Source organism: Eublepharis macularius, chromosome 8, assembly GCF_028583425.1.
Source record: "Eublepharis macularius isolate TG4126 chromosome 8, MPM_Emac_v1.0, whole genome shotgun sequence".
Lineage (NCBI taxonomy): Eukaryota > Metazoa > Chordata > Lepidosauria > Squamata > Eublepharidae > Eublepharis > Eublepharis macularius.
In genome coordinates this window covers 103,335,836-103,350,964 of record NC_072797.1, presented here as the reverse complement: position 1 = coordinate 103,350,964, position 15,129 = coordinate 103,335,836, and the positions used below count along the sequence as shown (strand labels likewise).

Sequence of the window (15,129 nt, the reverse complement as noted above, 5' to 3'; positions counted from 1 at the left end):
TGGCATGGGGAGGTCTGCCAGTGACTGTGGCAAAACACGAGGCAGCTGTGGCAACTGCTGGAGTGGGCTCCCTGTGTGCACCTGCCCAGCAGGGCATGACTGAGAGAGGTTATCACCAGGATGCACCCCTCATCTGCATATGCAGATCCTTTGTGGCAGCTGCGTGGGTTGGGGCCAGGGAACCCCAACTGCCCTTACAACCACGTGTGTGGCCAGATGAGGGAGACTGGCTTGGTCCAGTGGGCTGTGTGATGCCGGCACTGGAAGGTGTCACAAAGCTGCAGGTGTTGTGGCTGGGCCATGGCCCCCCAGTGGTGAGGGTCCAGTTACTGGAGGTTGCAGCCCTTTGATGTGCCCGATCAGTGACAAGGGCTACCCCTGTGGCATTGGGGCTCCCCATGGATGGCTTCCCCCTGGCTGAGTGCCTCGATGAGGGTGCTGTGACCATGGGGGCATGTGGCCCCCAGCTGCCTGCTCTCTGGTGAGGAGAATGGAGGTATTGATGGGCTGTGGTGATCATGACCCACACATTGGCTGTGCCCTTCCTTGCCACAGCTTGTCATGGGGGCGCTTGTCATGGGGGGGGGGGCGGCACAGCCACTGGGAGATGCTGGTGGGGTTGTCAGGGGAATGGCAGGGCATGTGCTCTCAGCAGCAGCCTCACCATGCCTTGCCGGACTCAGCTGCCGGCACAGCTTTCCTGCAAAAGTCGTTAGGGAGCAGATGAGCAGTGCCACAGGTATACAGGTGCCAGCAGCATGGTGGGCTGCAGGATTGCACTGTACGTCATCTAGCAAACTTCTTGGCAGAATGGGGATTTGAAGCTGGAATTCCCAGAGCCTACGTTAACTCCTGTACCATCCTGGAAGCCCATGATGTGATTTTCAAAAGCAGTTTGTTGTATGTCACTGGGGAAGAAATGGCTCTTCAAATATTCTACAGTGAGTAGCACAACATGACAGTTATTGATCATTAATTTGGCAAAGGAAAGGGTTAGAGATCCTCACACACAATGAGTTGGTGAAAATATATATTCATAGAAGCAGCAAAAGAAATTCGTAACAGCCATTGCCTTGTTTAAATAAACAGTTAACTATTTTATACAATTTAAAACAAAAAAGATAAGATGGGTAGGTAGGACTTGTCATAGACTTACCATGAGACCAAACTCTTTAGATAATTATTTATGTAATTTTAACCTAAAGCTATTAATATTTATATAAAACAATAAAATACAATTCAAAATTAAAATATTAACATAATAAACAAACAGCTTAACAACAGGGGGTGACATTCGCTCTTATGCCAGAACCTTGCACCCTGTCCGTCAGGTCATCGAATTAGGCCCGCGATCCATCAAAGAAGGCAAAATTTCTCCAAGATCATCTGTCTTCAGTTTGACAAAGATGAAATCCAGAAGTGTTTGCTGCAGCATTAAGCAAATGACCTTCATGCCAATAATGGCATTTGTTCTTTATGTTATAAGTGTTTCAGCTGGCTGAAATGGCTAGTTGGTAAAGTGTAGTGGTGAAAGTCTTGGGATGTAGACTGGGAAAAAGTTCAATGGGTGAGGATAAGAGAGAATGATTGAACCAAACTACCTCACAGGGCTGTTATGAGGATACATTGGGATGATGACTTCAATTTGCATTGCCCTGAAATCCTTGAAGGAAGGATGGGATAGTAATATGATTAATAATGATTTTTTTCTGCTTTCTCATTCATTTATTTATTCCAAGAATTTTTATCCTGGCCTTTACATGTTACTTTCCCCACATTTGGTTTTTTATAGCCTCTCTCTATGACCTACACGCATCCATAATTAATTGTATTATTTAATGGTTTACTTTGTATAGTTAGCCATTATTGGCAACATTTCTTGGAGAGGTGGGATGGAAATGGCCCCCTTCCTCAATATGGCTAATCTGGTCACCTGGATAACATCAAGACTTGACGAATGTAATGTACTGTACTACCCTCTAAATTAACTGGGAAACTCCAGTTGGTGCAGAACGCTGTGACTCAGCTATCATCTGGAGCTAGGAAAAGAATATTACTCCCATTCTGCAGTCATTCCACTGGCTACATATCAGTTACCAGGCTCAATTCAAGACACTGGCTATCACATATGAAGTTCTTCACAGCTTCGGTCTAGCACATCTAGGGGACCACTTATCTCCCTATGTTCCACCACAGCAGCTTGGCTCATTTGAACAGGGACTTCTGCAAGTGCCACCTTGCACATTGGCAAAATCAACAGCCGCTGCGTGGAGGGCAATCTAAACTCCTCTCTTTCTGGAGATCAGGGGGCGGGGCCACCGGCTATGTGACCATTTTCAAGAGGTGCCGGAACTCCATTCCACCGTGTTCCTGCTGAAAAAAAGCCCTGTAGGTGCTGGGCCCACATTTGGATATCTTGTACATCAGGAGGCATGCAGTAAGGGCCAAACTAGATGTGGCAGCATCCACCTGGCTGCCACAAGGACACCGTCACTATTTTAAAGTGATTTTAAAATGCGTGAACACCCAGTCCTGACCAGACTTGCAGCATGGTGCTCTTGATCCTCCCCTGTGCCTTTTCAAGTTGCAGGGGAGTGCAGCCGTTTCTGCACAACAAGGCACGAGCGGGTAAGAGCAGCATTTTGAAATCGCTTTAGAATGATGATGGTATCCCTGTGGCAGCTCTGAGGATGCCATCACATGTCACATCTAGTTTGACTCTTAGTCACAGCCAGCACACTTGCTCCTTGTCTCTGGCCACATGGGTTGGCCTGTATACAGATAGATCATGTGAGCAGGGCTATTATGTTCAGCTAAGACATAGGTTTATCCAGGGTTTTTTTTCTGGGAAAAGAAGTGGTGGAACTCAGTGGGTTGCCCTCGGAGAAAATGGTCACATGGCCAGTGGCCCCGCCCCCTGATCTCCAGACAGAGGGGAGTTTAAATCACCCTCTGCGCTGCCGGCGCCAGCGGTGCAGAGGGCAATCTAAACTCCCCCCTGTCTGGAGATCAGGGGGCGGGGCCACTGGCCATGTGACCGTTTTCAAGAGGTTCCAGAACTCCGTTCCACTGCATTCCAGCTGAAAAAAAGCCCTGGGTTTATCACCTTATCTCTTGTTTGTGAAAATTTGGGCTGAACACTTAACACCACTAAGACTACTTAAGCTATGTTTCAGCAGTTTCAGGAAGTCAATAGGTATTCCTAAAACACTCCAGGCCATTTAGAATATGCTTACCTGACAGCATGTGAACAGCACAGATAAAAGGAAACCATGCTAAACTATTTTAAGTTCCAGTGATTTCACTGGGAGAGAGAGAAACATGTGCTTAACTTTCTCATTAAAGTAATGGTCATTAAATGTGCTTGGATTTAGCTGTATTTTCCCCACTCTGATTTGGCACAGTAAAATTAATAGGATCAAAAAATTATTAACTTCTGTTGGATTGTGGCCCTTTTGTTTTTGTGAACTCCCAGTCATAATCCAACCACCCTCAATAAAGCAATGTTATTGCCAACTGAAAGGAGTTGAAAATAGTTATATTAAAATAGGGACTCTTAAAAATTTAGTGTGGCTCTCAGGAGACAGGTGGCAGGTTTTTTTATAAAAAAGGTATCGCAAGAATATTCAATGAGAGGGATATTCAATGAGAGGGACTGTGGCTCAGTAATGGAACACGTGTTTTACACGCACAAGGTCCCAGGTTCTATGCCTGGCATCCTCCGGATAGAGTCTCAGGTAGACCTCTCTTTCCAAGAACTATCACGAGTACCATTCTAAGCAGAGTTTAGCAGGGTTTAGAAGAGTCTATGTCTGCTTTGGATGGGAGTGTAAGTAGATATACCAGTGGCTTGACTCATTACAAGACACCTTTGTGTGTTCCTATGCACGTCTAATGATAGTTTCACTTGTCACCCAGGTTCAGTTTTGTTTTTTTAAAGGAAGTTTCCTCCAGTTACACCCATGTTGCAAAAGCTTTCTCGCAGACTCTTTGCATTATTCCTCATATAAATAAAAAAGTTACCAGGTTTGGATTAACATTGTCTAAGAATTCAGACTTTCAATGATAATTTTAAAACATCCAAAGAAACGTAATTTTATATAAGAGAGGGTGTTTTTTTCCATATTTGCAAAGTCTGGGCAGTCTTGCAAGCTAAGTGCTTTTATGTTACGTTGATTTCAGTGGGAGAGTAAAACCATGTTTAACCAACAGAACTTAACAGGGCATTTCTCAGCAGAGTTAAATTCTTCTAAGCCCATGGACTTAAGTAAACTTGGCAGGGTGTAATTCTATTGAGCATTACATAACTGGCTGAATTATGCCTTTGTTTTTTTTACAATTTAAAAATAGAATGAGTACAACTATTATTTACCATCCTGTTAGCTATCACTGGATATCTAAATCTGATGAAGGCTGAATCTACTTGGGAGCAAGTAGCACTGAATAAAGTGTAAACATGACATATCATCTTATGGTTCTACGCAGCCTTAAGTATCTGCATAACTCAATGCTATACATATTTAATAATAATAACAACAATCGATTTATATACCACCCTTCAGGACAACTTAATGCCCACTCAGAAAGGTTTACAACGTATGCCATTATTATCCCCACAACAAAACACCCTGAGAGGTGGGTGGGGCTGAGAGAGCTCCAGGGAACTGTGACCTGGGCTGTTTCCAGACGGCCCCCCGCCTCGCGAAACGTCGCGCGTTGTTGCGCGTCGTTGCTCAGAAAACGCGAAATATCGCGTTTTCTCGCGCGAGTTTTGCACGACGTCGCGCAAAACTTGCGCGAGAAAACGCGATATTTCGCGTTTTCTGCGCAACGACGCGCAATGACGCGTGACGTTTCGCGAGGCGGGGGGCCGTCTGGAAACGGCCTAGCCCAAGGTCACCCAGCTGGCTTCAAGCGGAGGAGTGGGGAATCAAACCCGGCTCTCCAGATTAGAGTCCTGCGCTCTTAACCACTACACCAAACATTTTACTCAGAACTAAGTCCCATTATTTGGACTTACTCTCAAGTATGCACTGGGCTTTATTTCTAAAGATCTATTAAGGCCTCATGCTTAAAGTCATTATGCACCTTTAAATCCCATTGGGTTCAATTATATGCATATAAATTTGTTTTAGAAAAAGTTTAAAAATCAGGTTCATTATTGAATTGTCAGTTTTATTCAAATAGAATAGCAACAGATAGACTGATGGATTGATTAGATTTTTAGCCCACCCTCCCCACAAGCAGGCTCAGTGTCCTTTATATCATAATTTTAGAATGCTGAAAAAAAAGACACTGAAAATTAATATTTAGAGATACAGAGAAAGGAACATTTTATTAATTTGCCTGCAGTCATCACATAATACTTTCTTCTCCTGGCATTTAAAGATAGATTAATGTTTCATGAGAATAATAAGCATGTTTACACTTCTAACAGCTGCAGCAATACCAATAACTGAGTCGAGTCAAGTAAATGATGTGACTGAAATGAATTATTTAGTTAGACCCTAGCTGGAAACAACCACCAAAGGTGCTTTATATACTTTTGACAGTGATGCAATTCATGCTGTAGTGAGAGGCCTGTTTGTATGCAAAAAGCATGTGCCTGTCTCTGACAAATATTTAGGCTGAAAGAATTTCCTATGTTAGAGGTGGCTTGGGAAATTCCAGAAAGAGACAAAGGGAAATGTGAACAGTCTTTGTTTTTCTTCCTTCTATGAAGCAGAAGACCCTCTAATCTCAGTGGGACTAACTTCTGAGTGCAAGCATGCTTAGGATATTGCTGTTTTAGCATACTTAACAAGAAGGAAGTTCAACAGAGTTTAGTAGGACTCTTTTCCAAGGATACGTGTTTTGGATAGGGCTGCACAACTTCAGTGCATCAGCCGTTCACCAGTGGTGGTGGCCTTGACCCTCTCCTTAAGTTGTGATCCTAAAAACACATTTATTTGGAAGTAAACTCTCCAGAACACTCCCTTCTGAAGACGGGAGCTTTGACTCCTGAAAGCTTATACCCCTGAAAGATCTTGTTGGTTTCTAAGGTGTCGCTGGGCTCAAATCCTGCTGTTCTACTGCAGACCAATAGGGCTACCTACCTGAAACTATCTCCAGAAATTAATGAGCCCACCCGATTTCCAAGATGGTTAGGAATGGAGTCCCAGGCACTGAAATGGGGCAGGTCAATAATCACTTACATGAATATAAATTAATTATCTGAAATGGTGCTATATGGCTGCAGTCTTAAGAAGCATATTTTCCTGGAAGTCCTAGATAACTGCTTCTAAGTTAAAATGTTTAGAACCAGGTTCTGTGGATAATACCTGTAGTCCTGTGTGGATGTTTCAAAGAATGTCTAATCAGTTCCTCCTCACCAGTATTTCACCACACGGGCCATTCCAGGGATGAGCAATTTAATCATTTCCAGGATTTCAGTTATTGCACATTGCAGTTATGAACATTCCACACACACACACACACCAATGCCCATCCCTTTGCCAGCCTAAACCAATTTCTGCTAATACATCTGCATCTGTTGCATAGAAAAATCTCGATTCTCTAGAAAGGTTGTAGAAGGAAACCTGAAAGATCCTTCTAAGCTGTTTCGAATACCTGGAATTTTTTCATTGTCAGATAGTATATTTATTTTTACATCTCCTTATTCCTGGTCACCCACGCCACCTTTAAAGAAAACGCGAAGCAAAGCAAATGGGGAATGCCTAATTTGGCTGAGGAGACACAAAGGATGCCACATTTCAGGCATCCGGAGGACCACAGACAGCGACCCGCTTCGAATAACCGAGCGAGAAAGGCTGCCCGGCTGCCTTTTCTGCACCGTGGGAGGAACCCGTCTTTCAGGGGAAGCGAGGGCTCCCTCCACACAACGTTTGCGCGGCTTTCGTGCCAGCGAGCTCTCCCCAACTCACCCAGGACCACGGCGAGGATGGTGCTGAGCAGGAGCCAGTTGTTCGCCAGGAACCGCTTGCAGTCGCATCCCCCCTTCTTGGTGCCCGGCTGCTTCATCGCGGCGCCGCGGCTGCTGCTTGCCTGTGGCCGTTGAGAACCAGCGCGCCGGAGGCAGGCGAGGCAGCCGAGAGGGCTGGCGGGGCAACGGGAGAATGGGTTTCGCTCGCGCTCTGCCGGCGGCTGTTTTCCCTCGAGTGCGCGGTGGCTGGGCGGCGCGCAGTCCTCACGCCGCGCTCCTGCTGGCCCCCGGGGTGGCGCGGGCGCAGCTCTGCGGATCTCGCTTCCCGCCCTCTCCTCCTCCAGCCACTGCCGCTGCTCGCCTCTGCCTGGCTCTGCGGCGCCTCCTTACCGAAGCAGAGCGGGAGAGGTGTGGCGGCGAGTGCGTGCGCGCGCCCCCTGCCTTCTCCGCGCCGCGCACCTGGCGCAGCTTGGCCGGCGGCCTTGCCTCAGCGGCGCTCGCTTGCTCGCGCGCGGCGTGTTCTGAGGGGCCTCTTCTGCGGGGGGCCGGAGGCTGGCGCTTTCGCCCCTTTGCAGGTCTCGGTGCGGAGAAGGCTCTCCCGTGCGCTTCTGTGGGGAGAGAATTCGGGGTGGGGAGTTCAGCCTGGCGTGGCAGCAGCTCCACCGGTGGTCTGAAAGTCTCAGGCAACAGCGTGAAGAACAGAACGTGCCGAGTGGCTGTCCACATATAGCAGGGTTTTTTTGCTTTACTGAAATTGCTCCCCCACCCCAGTGTGAAGTGTGGTTTGCTGTGGGTGTGGGTAAAAGTTGAATCCTCATGAGTTCATATGATTTTTATATTGAAACAAATCAAAAAGGCTATCATATTATAGAGCATGGCCTTGTCTGCAGACAGCACCCAAACAATCAGGCACCCACCACTCCACAGAGCTGCCATGGTGCAAAAACATGGTTCAAAAGCACAGATCCTCATGGATTCTCTCAATTGTTACGAGGTGTCACCCCAAACTCACCATGCAGTCCTATATAGTATCCATTGCCACAGATTGCACCAAAAAATCATGCACCCACTGCTTCGTGGCACTGCTATGGCACCAAAACATGCTTCAGAAGCATGGATCCTTGAGGATCTTCCAGATTTTTACATAGGATCACTCAAAACTCAACATATAGACCCATACCCTGTCTATTGCCACAGATTGCACCAAAAAAAATTATGACCCACTGCTTTCTGGCACCATCATGGGGTAAAAACATGCTTCAAAAGCACAGACCCTCTGGGATTTTTATATAGAGTCACCCAAAACTCACAATCCAATCCAATCTCATGCCCATATCCACAGTTTGCAGCAAAAAAAATATATGCATCCACTGCTTTGTGGCACTGTCACAGTTCAAAAACGTGGTTCAAGAGCATGGATCTTTACAGATCCTCTGGATTTTTACATGAGTTTACCCAAAACTCACCATGCAATCTCATATCAGGTCCACAAACTGAACCAAAAAAACCACACACCCACTGCAACCATGGCGTAAAAACCTGGTTTCAAGGCATGGTTCTTGATGGATCCTCAGGATCTATATTTGGTCACCTAAAGCTCACCATACAGTCCCATGTCATGCTCATAGCCACAGTTTACAGAAAAAGATTATGCACCCACTGCTTCATTGCATTACTGTGACACAAAAATCTGATTCAAGAGCATGGATTCTCATGGTTCCTCTGGATTTTTACATGAGGCCACCCAAAACTCACGATGCAATCAAATATCAAGGCTATTATCACAGATTACACCAAAAATCATGCAACCACTGCTTTGTTTAACTGCCATTGAACAAAAACATGGTTCAAAAGCACAGATCCTAATGGATCCTCTGGAGTTTTACAGTGGGTCACCCAAAATTCACCATACAATCCCATGTCAGATCCATGGTTACAGAAAAGAGCACAAAAATCACACAACCACCACTTTGTGGCACTGCCTCAGCTCAAAAACATTGTTTCAAAGCATGGATCCTTATGGATCCACTGGATTGTTTTCACAGGGCCACCCATAACTCACCATGCAATCCTATAACATGTCCATTGCCACAGAATGCACCAAAAATCATGCACCCTAGCACAAAAATGTGGTATACAAATCACAGGGCTTTGATAGGTAGTCTCCTCTAACTCCTTAACTCTTCCATTTCTTCTAACTGTCCACATCCTCTTCTGTTAGTACCAACCGTCAGCTTATCATTCTATTGTCAACTGCCATTCTCTTTCTGGCTAGCCACAGAAGGGAGAAGGGACATGTCAATCATTCTCCCTTCCCGCTGCTGTTTCAAGCTTTAACGGGGCTCTTGCTGGATTCAGCACTTGGCAATCCTGACATTTTTATACTGATTCCATCACACGGACACTTTATCTACTGGGCATACTACAAAATGCACACTCCAACGTGGGATCTTCTGCCCCCCCAAAAAACAACAACACCCTACCAGCCCAGTGAACACAATCCTTGGACCTTGGCACAATTCTGTACAGAAAATTAAGAAAAGCTGCTCCAAAACTACTGTCCTCTTACCACCGGAACAGGAAGATTCAGAGAGATATTAGGAAAAGTAGAGAATTTGTCACCATTTAAGTGCCAAATTGTTAAATTAAAACAAACAGAAGCAAACCCACAGAAACGCCAAAAATAAGCTAGTGAATGCTATGTTCTTGTGTCCTATGAACTTTCTTTTTTGCAGGGGGCGGGGAGGGAACAAGAGGGCCGGTGATGAAGGGCAGCTTCTGGATCTCTGTCTCGAGGCTCCTCTGAGCCAGTGATTGACAGTGTAAGCTGTGCACATTGCAGACAGTGGAGAACTTGGACTACCCCAAATTATCCCTCTCACTCACTTTCTGAAACCTTCCCTGTGAGAAGGATCTTATACTACTGTGTGTGTTTGTTTGCCATTGCCAGCGGTTGTTCCAGGTAGATGGGTCTGCTGGATGGTTCATGTTGGTACTTGGTTCTATTCTGTGGTGTTCTCACATTGGCCCTGACTTCTTCCTGGCATCTGGTTCTATTGGGCTTGCAACAGTGTCCCTTCCTTCAGTTTGGTTTTGGCAAGATTCTTTGGTTTAACATTTGTTCTGGTAAGATTCTCTGGTCTGACATTGGTGCAGTATGGGAGGGAAAGCAGCAGGGCATCGCTTCATCTTAGTGGATCTCGGAAGCTAAGCAGGGTCAGTTCTTCAATGGGAGACTGCCAAGGACGACTGTAGAGGAAGGCAATGGCAAACCATCTCTGCTTCTCATTTGCCTTGGAATCCTCTAGCTGGGGTTGCCATAAATCAGTTGTAGCTTGACAGCACCTTACACACACACAAGTGGGATATAACGCCACGGAGACGACCCTCCAAAGACACCACTGTCTCCTAGATAATTACATAATTGAGAGATCAATTATAATTCTGGAAGATTTCTAGGCTGATTGAAAACCCTAGTAATGAGGGCCTCAAAGACTATAATGCCACTGATGCAAACTGCTAAAGCCCCCATATTCTTCGAGATTGATATAAACTGTCATATAGAGATAAGTTGTAATGGAAGGAGCTCTCCAGTAAAGATGTGGAGGTGTTCGCCAGCTTGGCTTCCCTTCAGCCAGGCTCCTGGTCATGGAGTCCTCGCCCAGAGCATGGCTAATGCAGGGCAAGACAGTCATGGCTTGGGCAGGAGAGGGAGCCATGCCACATGGTCAATGTAGCCACCCTCGACACTGCCTGGCTTCAAAAGGGCATGAGGCAGAGCAGTGCCACGACATGCCTGGGCAGGTTAGCCTCTGGCCTGTGCTGGCACAGGAGAGGCACCACTCAGCTCACACATGGCCAGCCAGCCCCGGCCCTGATCCCAGTTTCTAGGGCTGGGCGGACTGCTGGTGGGTCTTACCTGGCTCAAAGGCAGTACATGCCCACAGCAAGCCTGGCTCTCCTGGCGCCTTCAGCCCCCCTCGATTATGAGGTTTCACCCAAAGAAGTGGTGTTGCTCACAGCTGGCCTCCCCATTGGCTGCTGCCCAGCCACTATGCAGATGAGGGACGTGTCTGGAGGATCTGTCAATGGAAGGGCCAGAGTTTTTCTGAATATGTCCCTGGCACGATGCATGTCAATTCACCTGGGACAGCTTTCCCAGGAAGCAGCCTTCCAGGAGCCTGGCCGGAAAATGACAGCACTTCTCCAAATGATCATTCCGGTCTTTTTAGCAACCGAGGGAGGGGGGAGCTTTTCTTCTGCAAGGAGCTCTTGATTCAAGGTGCCTACCAACTGGTTGCAGCTTGTTTGGCTATAAGCTGGCACTACAGTTAACGACAAGTTAAAACATCAGTGTAAAAAGACTGCTAATCATGCTTAGAACCCTGTGGAGGCTCTCTGTTTTAATAGAGAAGTAACCATGTTCAGCTGCTGGGGCAGAATACGTGCATTTATAAACATACTTTAAATTAATCTGTCCAGATTACAAGAATGCAGCTGCAGACCACTGATAGATTCTTTTCCCTTTAGCACTCTTGAACACGTGAGTGTGTGTGTGGGGGGGAAGGCATTATTCATACAAGCCAGCAACAGCTCCTGGTCCTCGGAGAATCAGCCTCTGCAGCATTCTAAACATTTTCTCTGCCCAAGTTCTGACTCCGGAGCAAACCTTGACTGAGCTCAGCAAGACCCACTCTCTGCCTCAAGGGTAGTTTTAGGTGGGCAGCCTAGAACAGTAGAATTTGAGTCCAATGGCCCCATAGAGATCAACAAGATTTTCTTAGGAGCTTTCCAGAGTCAAAATTCCCTTCTTCAGATACAGGAAGGGAGCTCTGACTCTTGAAAGCTCATACCCTGAATATCTTGTTGGTCTCTGTGGCAGTGTAATAGTGAGAGTCACTTAACTGACCCCCCAGCAATTGTCTGGGGGGTTTGATAGGGGTACCTTTTAGCACCATCTTTATTTATCTTGTATTTGTTCGATTTGCCAGCATTTTTAAAAATATATTCTCCTCTGCACTCGCTGAAGTTACTGAACATTTCAGTACCTCTCTTACATATGCAAACAACTGAATTTTCCCAAACCTAGATCAGCCTTCTTTGGGCCTTGAAAAGGTTCCATACTTATTGTCTGCATGAGGAACTATTTATGTTAGAGGTAAGAGCTATACCCATTTTGACATGACTGTAGCTGCATAAGTCCCTGCCGCATAAGTCCTCAGTTGGGTAAAATTCCACACAGGACACCCTCCAAAGCCACCGTTGTGTTGGAAATAATTATAATCTGTAATCTGAAGGTCAATTGTAATTCTGTGAGATCTCTAGGCAGGTTGGCAACAATTGTAAGGTGGTGTATAATTCCACACAAACCATCCCCCAAAGACTCCATATCTCTGTCATTTGAATATCAGGTATAATTCATTGATATCTCCAGGAGCATTGGCAAACACAGTAAGAAGGGGCTTCTCAGAGTTATAATGCCACAAGCAGTGGGTTCATGATTTTTGTTATTCAGTCTGTTGCTCTGGACATGATATGGGATTGCATGGTAAATTTTGGGTAACCTCATGTAAAAATCTAGAGAATCCTTGAGGATCCATGCTTTTGAACCACATTTTTGAGTCGTGGAGACACTTTAAAGTGATGAGTGTGTGAACCTACTTCTTCCTGTCCACTAAAGACCCCCCAAAGTTTCAGGAAGATTGGATCCAAGGGCCCGATTATATGGGCCCCTAAACAAGGTGCCCCCAGCAAAACTCCATGATTTTCTAGGAGAAAACATTTCCAAGGCTTTACAGGCAAAGGGAAACCTTTAGCAAATACAACCCTTGACCAAAAGGTAGTCCCAAATGCTAGCCCACTCCCAATGCAAGGTGAACCTACAAACCTGAACAGAAACAATGGGAATCAATGTCAAACCAGAGAACCCCAAATTCAAACCAAGGAACTACAACGGAGACTCTCTTGTTACTAAAGCAAGGAGGGGGAGACTTGCTAGAGCCACACAGTTTAATAGGCAGCTGGTGATAGCTTAAAGGGCTCTTTTGGAGGTCAGATGGGGATGGGGGAGCAGGATGGGATGGGAAGGTACTCTGCCTGATGCCTCCTCCCCTACCTCGCCAGCTTCGTGCCACTCCCCTGCCACAGTGTGGGACTTGACTCTGCTTTGTGCACTTGCCCTCTCACCAGTGCCGTCTCACTCACTTTTGCTCTGGTTCTGCTGTGGCTGCCTGCTATTGCAGCTGTTAGCAGCCAAATAAATTTGGCCCAGTACAGTATAGCCCCCAGATCTGATCTGGGATTCTCCAGTTTGGTCCATCATGGACAGATTATGTTGGATCAGCAGAAATCTATTTAGCCTTATCTTGACAGAAGCAAGTTTCATTCTGCCTGTGCACTTGGCCTCCAGGTCTGGTAAACTGAGAAAAGAGTGGGAGCAGATGGGGAAAACAACCTTTCCTGTTTTCCTCAACCGTCTATTTTCATTCTTCTGTATGTAGGCTGAGAATGGCTTCTTGTGGTATGCTTTTCGACATATAAAAAAAATTCCACTGTGGATTTACTTTCACACTTACTTTTTCCTACAAGGAAGTACATTCTGTGTAGTAACATATAGCCAGGTATAGCATTACCGTGCCCTCTGATAATCAGAGGAAGTTGCTTCAGGAAGCAGATGTCAGTGGAGATGCCATTTTTCTACCTTCAAAGCAACCTTGGCATGTCATTAAAAAATGAAGACCAAGATTCAAGTACAGGTGCCCCTTAAAGACCAACTAGATTTCCAGGATATGAGCCTTTGAGAGCGGGACCACAAGTGACGCCTGACAGGTTGGACACTAGTCAGCTTCCCTCAAGTTTTGATGGGAAATGTAGGCGTCCTGGTCTTGCAGCTTGACTTGCTGACTGCTGTCCAATGGACTTTTCAACTGTCACTTGTCCAACATTCCACCAAGCTGCCTACATTTCCCATCAAAACTTGAGGGAAGCTGGCAAGTGTCCAACCTGTGTCAGGCGTCACTTGTGGTCCCGCTCTTAGAGTCAAAGAACTCCTTTCATTAGAAAAACGTTATGTTTTTTATTTTATTCTGTTTTATTTTGCTACATGAGATTAACACAGCTATCCTTCTGGAATAACAAAAATGGACAGAAGGGTGCCATACTTTTTTATAAACAAACATTCGATTTTTTAAAAATGTAAATAATTCCTTATACATACATGGATTCCTTTGAAACCTACTTTCACAATCCCTTCAGGGTATTTGTTGTCCCCATTTCCCCAGCTTCTACTAGGATTCAATCAACTACTGAACCATTTGGGACTTTCACATTTCATCTGTGTGTTTCCCCTTTTTTCCCAGAGGGAAAAGGGTTATAGATACATGTATATTCAGATGCCTTTTCTCTTGGTCATTTTTCTCTTTGGTCATTTTAGCACAAAGAAATTCTTTCAATCAAAGCTTTTCTAACCCTTTCTGAAAGATGTGAGTTCAAAGCCTCCGATACACATCCTGTTCTTTATTTTGTGCAAGTTGCTCCAGAGGATAACTTGCATTTTCATCTGTATCAAATATATCTGTAATATTTGGTAAGTATCAGGTGATCATTGTGTTATGTAGTCCAGAATTTCTTTTGATTGCATACTTGCCTAGTTAAAAGATAATTATATTTCTAAGTGCTGTTCAGTTGCAGTAACCAACAAATAAAGATGTCCACTTATTTTCTATTCTAATGGCACCGCCTCCAGCAGAGAAGAAAACAGAAAAATAAATAAAGTAAAATATAGTTTACACCTTTCTAAGTGCAAATTAAACAGTCTGGTGGTAAACAAAGATACAGATGGATAAACACTGGCTTGGATCCAGGCACTTTCTGCTGATGGAAAGGATCTCCCTGCCTCCCTTCTTCATTTGCACCCAAAACCAGCCCTTGAAGTGCTGCTTGTGGGCACCGGGACTCCCAGAAACAGCATAAAGGGAATAGTTGTAGCAGAAGGGGGGAATTGCCGCCCTTTATGTGTAGAAATCATCCGCTGGATCCATCCAAGCCATTATGTTAATTTAATAAATGACTATTATATTTCTGTCCCTGCTTTGTGGCCTATACCAGGTCCACAAAGTAGCTCATGGAGTAGGAAAAAATAGTTAAAATGCTATAAAATCTCCAAGCCAAATCAAAGTGTTACGAATATTAGAAATCCTTATAGAAGC

The 15,129-nt window shown here is 45.3% G+C and overlaps 1 protein-coding gene across 1 annotated transcript in view; it reads right to left on the bottom strand.

Moving 5' to 3' along the window:
* Positions 1-7,260, bottom strand: part of SLC1A1 (solute carrier family 1 member 1) — a 65,434-nt gene extending 58,174 nt beyond the window's left edge. The window contains exon 1 of the mRNA XM_054986951.1: positions 6,924-7,260. Within this exon, the coding sequence (XP_054842926.1) occupies positions 6,924-7,020 (97 nt within the window). The 5' untranslated portion in view covers positions 7,021-7,260. The remainder of the gene's footprint in view (positions 1-6,923) is intronic.
* Between the last annotated feature and the right edge of the window lie 7,869 nt (positions 7,261-15,129).